Genomic DNA, 17609 nt, shown 5'->3' with positions numbered 1-17609 from the left:
GGTATTAGTTTATTAGTCTCAGGTGCACAGAGATGCGGTGAAAACCTTGGATGATGGGGGAATCAATTACTAATCATGCGAGAATGAATTATAAAGCGACCTGTGAAATCAGCGTGAGAATCAGACAGAATTTGATGGTCTGAATGTAAGAAAATGTGAGTAATATATGAAAGGACTGAGTAAACGGGGAGACCGATAAATAAAAATCTTGGGAGTGAAGTGTGTGTAAAGAATTATTACACTAAGTAGTTAGAATGCAAAATGAGATAAAATCAGCATAGTCAGTCCATGTTGTGGTTTCCAGATTATGAAGAGCAATTCAAGACATGAATTTAATTTAAAGTCACCCAAAGGAAGACTTCCAAGAACATTTGGAACACGTCAGCTTGAAAAAGATATATCTGAGGAAAAAAAAATAGAATGATGCAAGATGTGTATCATGAATGCTAATTAAGATGCTTTAATATACAATACAATACAATACAATACAATACAATACAATATATCTTTATTGTCATTGTACAGGGGTACAACGAGATTGGGAATGCGCCTCCCATATGATGCAATAAATTAATTAGCTAGTCAGTATTAATTTAAACAACTCAATGAAACAAATTGTGACAGTTTTAAAACAGAATAAAGTGCAAGTAGATCTGTGCACACTGTGCGATGTGACCATCCGGCTCAGCAGGACCGGTCATAGCAGCTATGGCCCTGGGGATGAAGCTGTTCCTGAGTCTGGAGGTGCGGGCGTAGAAGGCCTTGTATCGTCTGCCCGATGGTAGAAGTTCGAACAGACTGTTGCAGGGGTGTGAAGAGTCTTTGTGGATGCTGGTGGCTTTTCTGAGGCATCATGTGTTGTAGATGCCCTCCAAGGCTGGTAGCTGTGTTCTGATGGTCCTCTGAGCTCTATGGACTACCCGCTGAAGAGCTTTCCTCTGCCTCCGTGCAGCTGAGATACCACACAGGGATGCCATGTGTTAGAATGCTCTCTATGGTGCAGCGGTAGAATGTCGTCAGCAGCTGTTGGGGTAGAAGGACAGAAGGGATACATTTGGGTTGTTTCAATACACTGAGGCTGGTTCTACAAGAGAGTTTACATGGCAATTTTATAGATAACATAAAGAAGCCTTTTGACACATCAAGAATAAGCAGTAATTGAAAAATGTTTTGAGGGAAAAAATGAATGAATTCAACAAAGAAGGAAGCAGTAAACAGCGTTGATATTCCAGAACATAATTAAATGGGTTCCTGGATCACCTTTGTCTGAACATATCTTGTGAGAGTTAGAGGAATTTGGGCGTAGTATGGTTACATACCAGGTGGACACCCATCTTCACAGAATGGGAATGTGTTTGAGGACAACAACTGAGAATTAGAATAAGATGGAAGTTAATGTAGGAAATATAAAATATGCTGTCTTTCAAATCAAATCAGAAAAAAATAACATTTAATCACTATTTTTGCAAGATTAATAGTAGTAAGCTAATATCTCTGTGATGTAATAAAAATGAAAAAACGGATAAGGATGAAATACAGAAATGCTTGATATCAAGCACATAACAAGGTTATTAATATTGCTGTACCAAATGCTAATAGCATTTGAAATTTCTGTAATTTGACTCTGATTCTTTTTTTGAACCTTGCAGGAGATGGAAGAGTACACCAGAACTGTGGTTCGATACTGTCTGGATGCACTGCAGGATTGGTTTGATGCCATCAATTTTGTTGACGAGGTACTTATGAAATGGAGCATTATGTCACTTGATTTCCTAATTACCAGCTAAACCTGCATACTAGCCTTTTATGAATCATGCACTGTATATCTAGATGCATCTCAGAACTGTTATTTATCGCCATTTAAATCGTATGCTTTTTATTTTTCCTGCCAAAATATGCATTTTCACATCTTTCCATATTACTTAATTTGTCAGATCTTTGTTTACTCAGTCAAACTATTTATACCAAAACTATTTGTATCACTTTATAATCTCCTCATATCCTCATATAATCACTTTATAATCTCCTCATATCCTCTTCACAGTTTACTTTCCTGCCTGTCATAAGCTAATTTAGCAACCCCAACTTCTGGGTTTAAATCTGAGTCATGTATATGAATTTAAGTTGAACAACAATCCCTTTGACATATCACTGGCTGCATCCCCCCATCAAGGACCCATTCATGCTTATTCTGTTTTTTTTCTACTGGCTAGCCAATTTTCTCTCCACACCGACACGTTACCTCCTGCACTGAGCTTTCCTCCCTGCATAAACCTTTATTATCACGCCTATCAAATATATTCTGGACATCAAAATATAGCTTGTTCTCCAGTTCCTCGTTATCCACATCATGTTGCTTCAAAGAACTCCAATTAGTTGGACAAGCATGACTTTCTGTTCACAAAGTAATATTGCCTTTGCTTGATTATTGTGAACTTTTCAAATTGCCCTACTGTAATGATAGCATGTAATATTTTTGTTATGATAAATGTTAAACTAACAAGCCTGGAGTTTCTGCTTTTTTTTCTTCCTCTTTGCACTAGCTGCGTTCTAACATTATTCATTTTAAATGATCTTGAAGGCTAGCAAGGTATCACAAAAAGCTGGAGTAACTCAGCGGGTCAGGCAGCATCTCAGGAGAGAAGGAATGGGTGACGTTTTGGGTCGAGACCCTTCAGACTGATATCGGGGGGCGGGACAAAGAAAGGATGTAGTTGGAGACAGGCAGTGGGAGAACTGGGAAGGGGGAGGGGAAGAGAGGGACAGAGGAGCTATCTAAAGTTAGAGAAGTCAATGTTCATACCACTGGGGTGTAAGCTGCCCAAGCGAAATATGAGGTGCTGTTCCTCCAATTTGTGCTGGGCCTCTCTATGACCCTGGAGGAGGCCCATGACAGAAAGGTCAGAGGGGGAGTTGAAGTGCTGAGCCACCGGGAGATCAGGTTGGTTAAGGTGGACTGAACGAAGGACTGAAGGCTAGCAAAGTGTTGATCCTTACCTTAAGGGATTTGAAATTCAAAAAAGTCAAGACAATAGTGTTTTTTTTCTGTGGGATCTGAAAGTACCGTGAATGAAAATCAAAAATCTGCAAATGCCTAAAATCTGAAATAAAAATATCAAATGCTAGAAATGATTAACAAGTCAGCTGCAAGAGAAATTAAATTAATGTTTTGAGTCAACAGCGTTTAATTGTCATAAACACTATAAACAGAACAATGAAATTCTTGCAACAACATAACAGGTCTGAAAAACGTGCTTATAGATTACATAATAAACAAAAAAAAAGTTAAATGAATTGAAATACCCAAACAATAGTGCAAAAATAGCCCCAAGTCCTTTGTGCAACCAAGACAGTTTAGTGCTCCACTTCCGCTGCAACACCCATCCACTTGTGTCCTACGTGTGGGAGTGCCTTCCGGGCCCGGATTGGCCTCACCAGTCACTTCCGGACCCACAGTCACCAATCCTCCAACTGAAAGTGAAGTCATGGTCATCTTCGAACCCGAAGGACGAACAACAATAACAACAGTTGGTGTTTTAGTATTCAAAAGCATGATTGTTGTTGGGAAGAAGCTGTTCATGAACCCAGAGGTTACAGTTTTGAGACTACCTTACCACCTTCGTGATGGTAGGAGTGAAATGTGAGTGTGGCCAGGGTAGTGTGGGACTGTGCATGAGGGTGTCTGCGAGTGTATGTATACGCGCAAGTACGTGAATGTGTGAGTGCATGGATGTGTTAATCTGTGAGAGTGTTTTAGTAAGTGTGGGCGTACGAGTAAAATGTGTGACCGTATGACATTAAGTGAGTGTGTAAGTTTGAGTATGTGACAGTGACTGAGTATATGCAGGTGTGTGAGTGTATGATTATGTCAGTGTTTGAGCGTGACTGACTGTGAGTGTATGAGGGTGTGTACCGATTGTGTTCTGTTGATAAGGATGGGAGGATCCAGTTACAAGTGCATACATAGAGATTCCATTCTCTGAGCTTGATAACGTTTGGAGGTGATGATAGTGTTGAACGTCGAGCTGTAGTCAATGAACTATAGCCTGACGCATGTGTTATTATCTAAGTGTCCAGTGGAGAGGAGAGCCAGCGAGATCACATCCTCTGTTGATCTATTGTGGCAGTAGGCAAATTGTAGTGTGTCCAGGTTCTTGCTAAGGTAGGAGTTGATATGTTCCATAACCAACTTCTGAAAGTACTTAATTACTACAGACGGACGTTAGTATCATCAGTTGTTAGTCATTCAGGCATGTCACCATAGTCTTCTTGGACACCGGCATTATTGATACCTTTTAAAATCAGGTGGTAAGCTCAGACGTCAATAATGAGAGGTAGAAGATGCCCGCAAAAACTCCAGCCTGTTGGTCCATGCAGGTTTTGAGAATACATCCTGGCACACCATCGGGTCCAGGCGCATTACGGACGTGACCCTCATGAAGGATCAGTCAAAGACTGATGTTAAGCTAACTGGCTTTCAGTTTTTTGCAGGCTGGTTCTGATCAAGAGCTTTTGACCCAACAGGTTAATAACTCTGTTTCTCTTAATGCAGGTGCTGCTTAACATACCGAGTGTTTCCAGCATTTTCTATTTTTTATGATTTTAGAGCAGTCTGCTGTTTAGTTACCAAACCCTGGGAAATTTTCTTAGGAAGTATGTTGCAGGCTTATCAGAAAGATTATCAGACTCTAATACTTTGTATTATTGCAGTAGGTTGCAAAAATGTGGTTATATTTCCTTAAGCTAATAAGTTGTGGTCAAATTGATTCCATTAGAAAGATGATGAGAGATGCCCAACTACAATTATTACAATGGAATTTTGGAATGATTCTGGGAAGTCTATTGTGAACTGAGGATATTAGAGGCCTGAAAATTTCAAGCGTACGAGTAATTTTCTTTTTTGTTGCATAAAGCACGTGATGCTTTTCCCTTGTGCATTCTTGATTGCAAGATTTGCAAACCAAAAATTTGTGGTTAGCAGTGAAGTACAGCATTCACTATGGATCTGAAATAAAACTCAAATAAAATAACTTGGTCTGTGTTATAAATGATCTTCTTCACTGGTGTTCATTGTTGACTGGCATAATTGCCTGGGACTCTGGCGTCCAGTGTCTATTGGCATCAAACTAACTCACCAGCCAGTCAAGTTAATGAATTCTCATGGAGAATACTAATTATAAGGAAAAAAATCTGAATTTTTCACTTGCCCTTTACGCCTTTTTACATTATGCTTTTATGTTAGAGTGTACATGTATGATTTAAGATAGAAGCTGAAATATCATAAGATTAGTGAATTTTCTGGTTTGATAACAGAAGCCCAATGGTTTTGTTGTTTAATCCACTGCACTATTTGGATCTTGCTTGTTATTTTGCTTCTACATTAATGTAGGTATTTGAAATTGGGTAAATGCAAACTGTTCACTACTAGTTTGGAACTAGTGAGCAGGTTAGGTGAAATAACGTGAATGATGTATTTTTCCATTGGGTGCACATGCACTTGTATGATTGCATTTCTTTATCTAGGCAACAACTGTATTGCACGCATTGAGCCCAGATCTTGTAAACTAGTTGTTGCATTAAAGAATGCAGTAATCTACCTTTTAAACTGCTGGAAAAAAGGTGCTTAAAATCTTGCTCTTTGACTTCGCAAAAAGGAATTTCATCCTAGTAATTCGTAAGATCCCAAATTACTCTGCTGTTTCGGTTAATACTTTACTGTTTTTGAACTTGTGACAATGATTGCTTTCATTAGTAAAGGTTGGAGACAAATTTTCTTCTTTACTGCAATGTATGAAATGGGTTGAACTAAAGATTGAAATTGCAAAATGAATATTGCTTTTAGCTGTAATGCACAGCCCAGATGAAATCATTCTTAAAAATCATGAGTGAAAATTTGCATCCATCTTACATTATCCATACTGTAACCTTACTAATGTTCAGGATTTTGCATGCCCTGTTATCTTTATGTAACTTTAGGTGAAATTCCATGGCTAGATTTAACATTTTGTATGTTAATTGTATTTTGATTAGGGAAAATAAAGCAATGAGTCTGATATGACCTCATTTGTTCTGCATGGAGTTGTAGTAAATTTAATGTTGTGTTCATTATTAATTTATAGTAAATTGAATTTTATTGTAATGTTCGGAATATTTATTTTCAAATGTTATAAATAATCTTGGTGGTAATATAATATTGGAGCTTTGGACTAATTTTTTCCTTCTGTTTTCTTAAATCCAGCCTGCTCCTAATCAGGTTACATTTCACTTGCCTCTTCATCGTTACTATGCCATGTTTCTAAGCAAGGTAAAATCATGTTCCAAATGATATTATGCTTAATTTGTAATTTTATTTTAACATTTGGAATATTTCACCTTTAGAAATGTGATGTAAATCTCGTGTGCACTCAGTAAAATTTACAAGATGATTTTTGTTTGCTTGGGCAATACTTTGCGCAAATTTACTTTTATTCAAGTTGGTGAAAGAATAACTGTCAATAACTGCACAGAACTAAGCTGAAAACTGCTCTGTATAATAAATAATATAATAAAGATAATAATAATAAAGATAAATTGAGTGGGCAAAATTGGCAAAACAGTTCCGTGTGAAGATAGATGTGAGTATTTAAGTGGTAGAAATTTAAGAATAGTAGTTTCAATAAACTTTAGGGACTTGGCTGCACCACATACTTGTCCTTCTATTAAAAACCTTGATTGGGCAATATCTGCAATATTGTGCAGTCTGGGGACTGCACAGTAAACAGATATATGGGGCAGATTTACAGATCTTAAGTGGTTATGAATGTTTGCAAATGACAGGGTGGATATCAATGGCATTTGAGGTTGTCTGTGACATGTGCCCTCTACCCTCCTATTTATTGTAACCTCGTTGTGAGCATGCAAGCTTCTGCTGGCATACTGCCTCCCAATTTATTAGTGTGGTCAAGAGCAGTGCAGAGTCTTTTGCAGTGAGAATGCTTGCTTGCATTGCATTGGGAATGAAAGGTCGGTTAGTCTGACTTTGGTGGTGGTAAGTTTTTAGAGTTCATTATAAAGGATGAGGTTACGGAATACTTAGAAGTTCACGATAAAATAGGTCGAAGTCAGCATGGCTTTGTGAAAGGGGATGTCTTGCTTGACAAATTTGCTGGAATTCTTTGAAGAAGTAAATTGCAGGACAGATAAAGGAGAGTCAGTAGAATTTGTTTACTTAGGTTTTCAGAAAGCTTTTTGATAAGGTGCCACACATGAGGCTGCCAAGGAAGATGAGACCTCAAGGTATCAAAGGGCAGATACCAGTATGGATAGCAGTTTGGCTGGATGGCAGAAGACAAAGAGTGGCAATAAAGGGGGCTTTTTCTGGTTGGCTGCCATTAACTAGCGGAGTTCCGCAGGGGTCGGTGTTGGGGCCGCTACTCTTCACATTGTATATTAATGATTTGGACAAGGGGATTGAAGGCTTTGTGGCCATGTTTGCAGATGACATGAAAATTGGTGATGGGACAGCTGGTGTAGAGGCAGCAGGGATTCTGCAGAAAGACTTGTACAGGTTTAGAGAGTGGGCAGAGAAGTGGCAGATGGAATATAGTGTAGCAAAGTGTGGAGTCATGCATTTTGGTAGTAGGAATAAAGGCATAGATTATTTTCTAAATGCGGAGAGAATCCAGAAATCGGCGGTGCAAAGGGACTTGGGAGTGCTGGCGCAGGATTCCTAAAAAGTTAATTTGCAAGTCAAATCTGTTGTCAAGAAAGCAAACGCAATGCTGGCATTTATTTCAAGAGGGCTTGTATACAAAAGCAAGGCTGTATTGCTGAGGCTCTATAAGGTGCTGGTCAGGCCGCATTTCGAATATTGTGAGCAATTTTGGACACCATATCTGAGGAAGGATGTGCTGGCTCTGGAGAGGGTCCAGAGGAGCTTTACAAGAATGATCCCAGGAATGAGTAGGTTAACATATGATGAGCATTTGACGGTACTGGGCCTATATTCGCTGGAGTTGAGTAGAATGAGGGGGGACCTCATTGGAACATACAGAATAGTGAAAGGCTTGAATAGAGTAGATGTGGAGAGGATGTTTCCACTTGAGTCTAGGACTAGAGGTCAGAGACTCAGAATTAAAGGACGTTCCTTTAGGAAGAAGCTGTGGAATTTCTTTAGTTTGAGGGTGGTGAATCTGTGGAATTCTTTGACACAGAATACTGTGGAGGAAAAGTCGGTGGAAGTATTGAAGGCAGAGATATAGATAGACACAAAAAGCTGGAGTAAGTCAGCTGGACAGGCAACATCTCTGGAGAAAAGGAATGGGTGACATTTCGGGTCGAGACCCTTCTTCAGACTGGTGAGGGATAAGGGAAACGAGATATAGACGGTGATGTGGAAAGATAGAACAATGAATGAAAGATATGCAAAAAAGTAACGATTATAAAGGAAACAAGCCATTGTAAGCTTTTTGTAGGGTGATTAGTATGGGTATCGGAGATTATGGGGAGAAGGCAGGAGAATGGTGTTAGGAGGGAGAGATAGATCAGCCATGATTGAATGGCGGAGTAGACTTGATGGGTCGAATGGCCTAATTATATCGTATTATTTATGATCTTATGAAATGCCATAGATATCGACCGTGTCATTTGCAAATATTCATAATGACTCAGGATCTGTAAACTGTGCACATTTTAAAAACACTTAAAACATGCCAATAAAAGAGTTCACTTAAATTTCTAGTATTTTGTTTATATGAGCTTGCTGTGCTTTTGCTGAATTAAAGTTATAGAGTCTTGCAGCGCAGAAACAGGCCCTTAAATCCAAATTGCCCATGTCATCCAAGCTGCCCCATCTTATCCCCTTTTGAAAACTTATGATCCCATTACCTGCCTGTATTTATCCCTCTAAACCTTTCCTGTTGGTGTGGGCAAGTTGGACCAAAGGGCTGATTTCCGTGCTGTATGACACAGCATAGATTATCATCTAATAGAGACTTTCTGAAGTTCAGAATTGTTGTTCTATATTTCATTTATTTTTTTGTGACAGCAGGTCAATGGCAGCATCTCTTAAATTAGTTTAATAGTTTTTAAAAATTCCATGTAAACAAAGTTTAAAAAAGAATAAAAGTACAAATAACAATCTGCATAATAATTTAGAATATTCAATGTAAATGTAACCATTATTTACGGGTGCAAACTTAATATTGAATGTACTTGGGTTTCTATAATAGTTGTTCATATTTTAAATACCTTTATAGGCTGTTAGATGCCAACAACTGGATCTTGATTCACTTTTACCAGATCAAGAGATGTTGATGAAAATGATGGTCCATCCACTTCAAATTCAGGTCTTTTTTTTCTTTGTGATGTGACAAAGTAAAAAAAAAAACACTTTCTGTTTGTATCTTTAGCCTGTCTTTAGCCTGTCTAAGTGCATCTGAATGTATAAAGAAACAGTTACAAAGTTGCCAACTACCAAAGCCTAGTGAAAAAATTGTAATCTGAAGTGTTTTGATCTAACAAACATCAATTATAAAAGACGAAATTGCTGAGCATTTGGATAGCAGTAACAGGATCATTCCGAGTCAGCATGGATTTACGAAGGGGAAATCATGCTTGACAAATCTACTGGAATTTTTTGAGGATGTAACTAGGAAAATTGACAGGGGAGAGTCAGTGGATGTGGTGTACCTCGACTTTCAGAAAGCCTTCGACAAGGTCCCACATAGGAGATTAGTGGGCAAAATTAGAGCACATGGTATTGGGGGTAGGGTACTGACATGGATAGAAAATTGGTTGACAGACAGAAAGCAAAGAGTGGGGATAAATGGGTCCCTTTCGGAATGGCAGGCAGTGACCAGTGGGGTACCGCAAGGTTCGGTGCTGGGACCCCAGCTATTTACGATATACATTAATGACTTAGATGAAGGGATTAAAAGTACCATTAGCAAATTTGCAGATGATACTAAGCTGGGGGGTAGTGTGAATTGTGAGGAAGATGCAATAAGGCTGCAGGGTGACTTGGACAGGTTGTGTGAGTGGGCGGATACATGGCAGATGCAGTTTAATGTAGATAAGTGTGAGGTTATTCACTTTGGAAGTAAGAATAGAAAGGCAGATTATTATCTGAATGGTGTCAAGTTAGGAAGAGGGGATGTTCAACGAGATCTGGGTGTCCTAGTGCATCAGTCACTGAAAGGAAGCATGCAGGTACAGCAGGCAGTGAAGAAAGCCAATGGAATGTTGGCCTTCATAACAAGAGGAGTTGAGTATAGGAGCAAAGAGGTCCTTCTACAGTTGTACCGGGCCCTGGTGAGACCGCACCTGGAGTACTGTGTGCAGTTTTGGTCTCCAAATTTGAGGAAGGATATTCTTGCTATTGAGGGCGTGCAGCATAGGTTCACTAGGTTAATTCCCGGAATGGCGGGACTGTCGTATGTTGAAAGGCTGGAGCAATTAGGCTTGTATACACTGGAATTTAGAAGGATGAGGGGGGATCTTATTGAAACATATAAGATAATTAGGGGATTGGACAAATTAGAGGCAGGAAACATGTTCCCAATGTTGGGGGAGTCCAGAACAAGGGGCCACAGTTTAAGAATAAGGGGTAGGCCATTTAGAACGGAGATGAGGAAGAACTTTTTCAGTCAGAGAGTGGTGAAGGTGTGGAATTCTCTGCCTCAGAAGGCAGTGGAGGCCAGTTCGTTGGATGCTTTCAAGAGAGAGCTGGATAGAGCTCTTAAGGATAGCGGAGTGAGGGGGTATGGGGAGAAGGCAGGAACGGGGTACTGATTGAGAGTGATCAGCCATGATCGCATTGAATGGCGGTGCTGGCTCGAAGGGCTGAATGGCCTACTCCTGCACCTATTGTCTATTGTCTATTATCAAATTATGTATAATGGTCAAATATGACAAAATTTGACAAAATATATTTAATTGGTTGTTTTTTGTTCATAATGTCCAATACATACACTGAAGCCTTTATTTCAAAATACCTGGATTGAGCAGGTTTTTCATTTTTCAGTAACATGATCACATGAATGCAGTTCATAGATTTTTCCAGCAGGTATAAGTGTACTTTCTCTGGATTTTTTTTGGAAGTGCAAGCTTCATGTTGCCAGCTAGCTTTACAATGCTGCTCTGAATCTGAGTGATTTTTGAAACAACTTAGAATGATAGAAAATTGTCGCAGTGCGGGACACCATTGTGTCCATGGCATCTTTTTTTAAAAAGTACAATTTCAAATAGCTCCAGTTTTGTAACTCTCTGTGTGCATTCCTTTAAGGATCAGGTGTTCATCCAGGCCATACTTAAATGTTTCCACCACCAATTCAGACTGTTAAGATCTCACCACTCTTGGGGGAATGTGTGTTTTATCACCTTCCATCTAACTATGACAATTATTTCATGATTCATTCACGACACTGCTAAGGAAAAAAGGTTCTTCCAAATTGCACTATTCAGACCTTTTGTAAAATTATACAGCTCAATTAAATGAACCCTCAGCCACCTGTATTTCAAACCAATCAGAGTCTCTGCTGTTTCCTCTCCTGTTTCTCTTAACAACCTATAATGCAATTTATCCATGCTAGCCCAATTGTTTACTTTCAAAGATCTTAAACTGCTTAATATGACCAACATAGAGAGAGAAAACATAGAATATTCTATTTTCTTCTTTGTCTACTAGCCCCAGTGTCCTTTCAGGATCCTACCCATGGTTTCCACTTTCACTCCCTGGTTTCCTTTTTGATTTCAAATAATTCCAAACCTTTCTTTTGCCACCATCTTGTTCTTTGCTTATATAAAACATGATTGAGTTTAATTTTATTCTGTCAGTATCTTTGCCAGGCACCATGCTTGCCTTGTAAGGGTTTTTTTTCTTGCACTTACATTTTCTACATTTATAGAATTTCAGCAATATTGGGCTTTTGATATCTGTTCTTGCATTTTCCTACCATGTATTCTCATTAACATCTAATATTCAAGTTTGGGGGACATGTAGTGGGAACATATTGGTTTTGAATATTCACTATCTCCTGAATTGCTTTAGCCCATACCTTTTCCTGTTACTGTTTCATGTACACTTTTGATAGATTATTTTGCCGGTCCTGTGGATTTGGCCAACCTTTTGAAAACTTTTATTCCTGTTTTAATTTTATCTCCCGCATAACAATACGAAATCTACCTTAAACAGGACATTTTCCAGAGAACCTCCACATCATGAATTTGAGGGGAAATTGTACTTTGGCTGTAATTTTCTGTTCTTCGGTCAGAACAGGTGAATCCCGCTGATAGCTGCTTCTATCCTCCTTCCACTCTCAGTAGAATTTATAGACAATAGACAATAGGTGCAGGAGTAGGCCATTCAGCCCTTCGAGCTAGCACCGCCATTCAATGCGATCATGGCTGATCACTCTCAATCAGTACCCCGTTCCTGCCTTCTCCCCATACCCCCTCACTCCGCTATCCTTAAGAGCTCTATCCAGCTCTCTCTTGAAAGCATCCAACGAACTGGCCTCCACTGCCTTCTGAGGCAGAGAATTCCACACCTTCACCACTCTCTGACTGGTGGCCAGTCAGCAACTAGAGCAACTGTCCTAGAGAAAATGCCCAAAATAAATATTTTCTTCAACTGGCTGTCCTCAATTTTGAAAATTGGCACTTACTTATTTCCAAATGCACTTGATCTATTACTGACAGTTTTATAATTTTAAAATGCAGATTTTAAATTTTGCATATTCTAATACACGAGAAATCATTAAATTAGGATCCTTTATTTATTGGTCAGTTCAGGTCATATTTTGGTTTGAAATATATGAATATTATTTTTATATGCAAATTAAGCAACTTTTGACGGTGTTATGGGTGTACCGTGTAATGGGTGTTACGGTCTAAGGCTATTTTACTTTTTTTTTAAATTTAGGCCAGCTTATCAGAAATACACAGCAACATGTGGGTTAGGAATGGCCTGCAGATTAAAGGCCAGGCTATGACTTATGTGCAGTCCCACTTCTGCAATTCTATGATTGATCCAGATATTTTTCTTCTGCAGGTACACATATATTTAATATTCTGTAATTTGTAGTTTTGTTTCTTTACTGTTTACTGGAATTTTGATTTAGATTTCTTAAAATGCCACATGTAATGATTTTTATTTTAGTTTTGCACAAGAAAGTTAATCTTGGAATATCACATTTTCGCTTTAGGTTTGTGCTTCCAAACTTGATCCAGATTATTTTGTTTCATCTGTTTTTGAAAGGTGAGTGCAATGAATTTCATGCCAGGATCTTAATTTTTTTTATAAATTCATGATTCTCATAATTATCGGAATATGACTTTGCAATTTTATGACTGCGAATTATATATGAGTACAAAGATGTTGAGAAATATTCCAAGAATATTGGTATTAAGTGCTAAAGCAACTAGTGCAAATATCCCAGGTCTGCACAGTTCTGATTTGTCTGTGTATGGGGCTAATATTGGGATAAAGATTGATGCACATGAGATACATTATACATGTTATGATTGTTATAGAATTCAAGTAGCAAAGCAGTATAAAAGAATATTCACTGATTTATCAAAGTAATCTTGTGACTTTATCTAGATTTAAAGTGGTGGATCTATTGACAATGGCATCACAGCATCAAAATGGAGCACTTGATCCAGAACATGAAAGATCTATGCTTGAGGGTGCCTTAACTTTCCTAGTCCTTTTACTCAGTCTACGTATTCACTTAGGTAAGGTCCAACATAATTTTATATATTTCCACATACCAATGTTTTGTTTTGGGGGGAAAAATAGTGCTGCTGTTAGTCAATGGGTCTATCAGCATCTCTGGAGGACATGGATGGTGACGTTTTGGGTTGGGACCCATCTCCAGTCTTAAGAAATGTCCTGATCTGAAGCCTCATCTATCCGCTCCATCTGGAGATGCTGCCTGACCTGCTGAGTTACTCCAGCACTTTGTGGGTTTTTTTTAAAAAAACGCACAAGGGCACCTGTTCCTTGTGTGTCTCGTGTTTTTTGGTGTTTCTCTTTGTCTCAGGTTGAGGTTTCGTTTGTGTCATCCTTGGCTTTCAATCTAAATTGAAGCATCCAAAAATTAAAAAGGAACACTTCTATACTTTCAGAGTTCCTTCATCAGTTTTGTATTTCAACAGCAGAGTATTCTGGAAGGAAAAGGTGTAACATTCAGAACTCTGTCACCGTTTAGATCAAAACCAATTATGCATTATGAAGAGAGTTGATGTCAATGGTCAGTTTCAGAAGTTAAGAAAAAGTTTAAAGAACACAATCACAACAGTCCTAAAAATCTATACTTCAGATGTAGGCTTGATGTTCTCCTTATTTAGATTTCTATTGTCCTCAAGTAAACACTGGGTTATCCCTAAACTGAAATAAAATTAAACTGCTTGGAGATTGTATTTTTTCGGATGTTTCATTACTCGGGCAGGACTGCAGTCATTACATGGTGTTGAAAGTGTGACTTTTGCATAATAAATGAGCACTGATTTTTTAAAATGAATCTACTAATTAAAGTTGATAGTACCTGTCATGATGTCTATGTAAAATGATTTGATGTCTATGGTTAGAGCGTCAGAAATTAAGAAAAAGATGATAGGACAGGATCTAAAAAATGGTTATCTTTGGATAACCGGGTTAAAAGCACAAATTTGATATGCTATTGTTAATGATGAACTGATGTAATCAGGTATCTTAAGCTAAAAGTTACATTTATTCACCTTTGCAGTTAATTAGTGTCTGGTAAATTTATTTCAGACCACATGGTATTTAAAACTGACATCAGTCAGCAGAATGGATGTTTGCTTGAAGGACAGGAAAGGTAGTTCTGCTCTTCTCAGTCCATATGAAAAGTGCTGGTAAACAAAAGCAATGATCATCTTCAGCCTTACTCCAGCCCTTGGACACATTATTCCCTGGATGGTTGTTTCATAATTACATTTAGACTGGAATAGACATGTTCTGCTTCTCCAATGCTGGGCATATCCAAGCCTCAAGACTGGATACTTGAAAATTGCAGCATGTGTGAACAGGAGTGTTTGGATTTGTGCACACCCCTTCCTTATGTATCTATTTATCTGTTTATTAACATTTTCAAGTTATTTATCAATTTATTTCTATTTGAAATAAACTCTCTTGGCAGAAATTGGCATAAGGATGGCATGGGTGGTAGGTGGATCAACACTATAGTAAATCTTAAGTTTTGCTTGTTTGTCAACAGTACAGGACATTCAGTCTGCTCTTTGTAATTTGCTAATGTAATTGTTGGAGACACTACCAAGGATACTAATGAAATACCAGTGTGTGATGCCTGAGTTGAAGATTTTTAGGTACCTTTTTGGATATATTAGCCATGGGTTGACAAAATGGTCTCTTATCCAGAACTTGATTAAGTATTTTTGATCTACTCGGTGACTTCTTTATGGAAACATTTTGTATCATCCTCCTGATATTAGTTTTATATTTATTTTTGTCAAGTGTACTGAGGTACCGTGAAAAGCTTTGTTTTTCATTCTATCAAATCAAATCAAATAAAACGATACATTGGGTGGCACAGTGGTGTAGCGGTAGAGTTACTGCCTTACAGCACCAGAGACCCGGGTTCGATCCTGACTATGGGTGCTTGTCTGCACAGAGATTGTATGTTCTCCCCATTATCTGTGTGGGCTTTCTCCAAGATATTTGGTTTCCTCCCACACTCCAAAGACGTATGGGTTTGTAGGTTAATTGGCTTGGTAGGGCCTGTTTCCACACTATATCCCTAAACTAAACAAAACGTAAATACAGTCAAGCCACATTCATGTACAAGAAGGAGGGCAAAGGGAAAATACGGAATGCAGATAATAATTCTCAGCATTGTAGCACCACACTTCCAGAGACAGTCTCTGAGGCAGAGGAGAATCACACTGTATCCTAATTATGGAAGGACAATTCAGAATTCAGAAGAATCTATTATAATCACGTATTGTCTTTCTGCTCACTGGTTGGCACGCAACAAAAAGCTTTTCGCTGTACATTGGACATGTGACAAGAAACTAAACTGAACTGAGAAGCCTGATGACAGACGGAGGGACAGCAATGTCTTGTTTTTCTTTTAAAATTGAGCAATATTCTCTAAGAGTAAAATTATTCTATTTCGCTCAGTCTTTCACTTAAGCAAGAGAGATGTAACAAGAAAATATTTTGGCTCAAACCAAAACGAGCCAAGGCTAATGCTGGTAAAGAGTAGTATATATGGAAGAGCACAGAGATGTTATTTGCACATGAATTATGCATAGTTCTCTGTACTTTTGAACAACTTGTTTAGTTAGTAGCCATACTAGCACATTATTTTATTCAGCCCCATCCTAAATAAATGTAATTTTGTTCACACATGGTTTTGCTGGTTTAATTTCAATTGTTCTTTGCCTTTTTGGCAAGGGGTTCATGTTGCGAACATTAAAAAAAATCTAGTAGAATTGCATACTCATCAAAAACTTGGATAAAAAAATAAAATACCTGGACTGTCATGACACTTTTCAAAACAACTTGTTGAAAAGCAATAAGTATGAAAATACTTATTGTTTATCACATTTTGTAAATACCAGATCTCTCTGAGTTGTGATAAGTTTCACAGCATTATATTTTATTGAGCTAGACCATTTCATTTTAGTTCTGTGCTGTAAATGCTGTGCAGTAATGAATTGTGTCAAAAATGACAACTTGTATTTGTATGGATCTGTAGATTTGTTTTTAAGTGCCATAATATTTTATTCATTTTCATTTCAGGAATGACAGATGATGAGATCTTGAGGGCTGAAATGGTGGCACAACTCTGCATGAGTGACAGAACACACAGTACATTATTAGACTTAATATCCTTTTGATGCAGATCTGAATTTGGTATATTGTATAGCTAATTAAACAATAAATGCAGACCAATACATCAACTTCAAATTTTATAGCGATTAATTTTCTCAGTGCCCTCTGCATAATTTAAAGTTTGCAAATGATAAAAGTCCAATAATTGAACATCAAATTGCTGGTTGCCAGGGAAATAGTTGACTAAGCATGAAATAATTTTGGTCAATCTGCTGCTGGCATTGCTGAATTTTAGAAAGCACTTTTCTTGGATAAACTATTCCTCTAGTTTTTTTTCATTGAATGGTGTCAGAAATTTATGTTGTTGCATTTACAAAATCCAGCAGTCTTATGGGCTAATGTGCCAACATAATATAATTTAAATTACCCTATTTTAGATCAGTAAGCCCCCATTTATGTTGTCATGTACATTCTTCCTAAATCTTGCCTTTATATTTGCCTAATTGCTTTCAGATCCCTCTTCCGACAACTTCTGTACTTGCCTTCATTTTCTGGTGTTAATGCCTCAAGCATTGTCATTGACTTTAGTTTAATTTAGTTTAAAGATACAGCGCGCAAACATGCCCTTCGGCCCACTGAGTCCGCACCGACCAGCAATCCCCCACACATTAACACTACCCTATACACACGAGGGACAATTTTACATTTATACCAAGCCAAATTAACCTACAAATCTGTACGTCTTTGGAGAGTGGGAGGAAACCGAAGATCTCGGGGAAAACCCACGCAGGTCACGGGGAGAACGTGC

The 17609-nt window shown here is 38.2% G+C and overlaps 1 protein-coding gene across 1 annotated transcript in view; it reads left to right on the top strand.

Annotated features, from left to right (window-relative positions):
• ubr3 (ubiquitin protein ligase E3 component n-recognin 3) overlaps positions 1-17609 on the top strand; it is a 170469-nt gene that overhangs the window by 32502 nt on the left and 120358 nt on the right. Inside the window, exons 11-17 of the mRNA XM_078404621.1 lie at positions 1650-1736; positions 6239-6304; positions 9237-9326; positions 12902-13030; positions 13185-13237; positions 13583-13716; positions 16769-16856. Coding sequence (XP_078260747.1) covers positions 1650-1736; positions 6239-6304; positions 9237-9326; positions 12902-13030; positions 13185-13237; positions 13583-13716; positions 16769-16856 — 647 coding nt within the window. The remainder of the gene's footprint in view (positions 1-1649; positions 1737-6238; positions 6305-9236; positions 9327-12901; positions 13031-13184; positions 13238-13582; positions 13717-16768; positions 16857-17609) is intronic.

This window comes from Rhinoraja longicauda, chromosome 8 (genome assembly GCF_053455715.1).
Source record: "Rhinoraja longicauda isolate Sanriku21f chromosome 8, sRhiLon1.1, whole genome shotgun sequence".
Taxonomy (NCBI): domain Eukaryota; kingdom Metazoa; phylum Chordata; class Chondrichthyes; order Rajiformes; family Arhynchobatidae; genus Rhinoraja; species Rhinoraja longicauda.
This window is presented reverse-complemented; position numbering and strand designations above follow the sequence as displayed.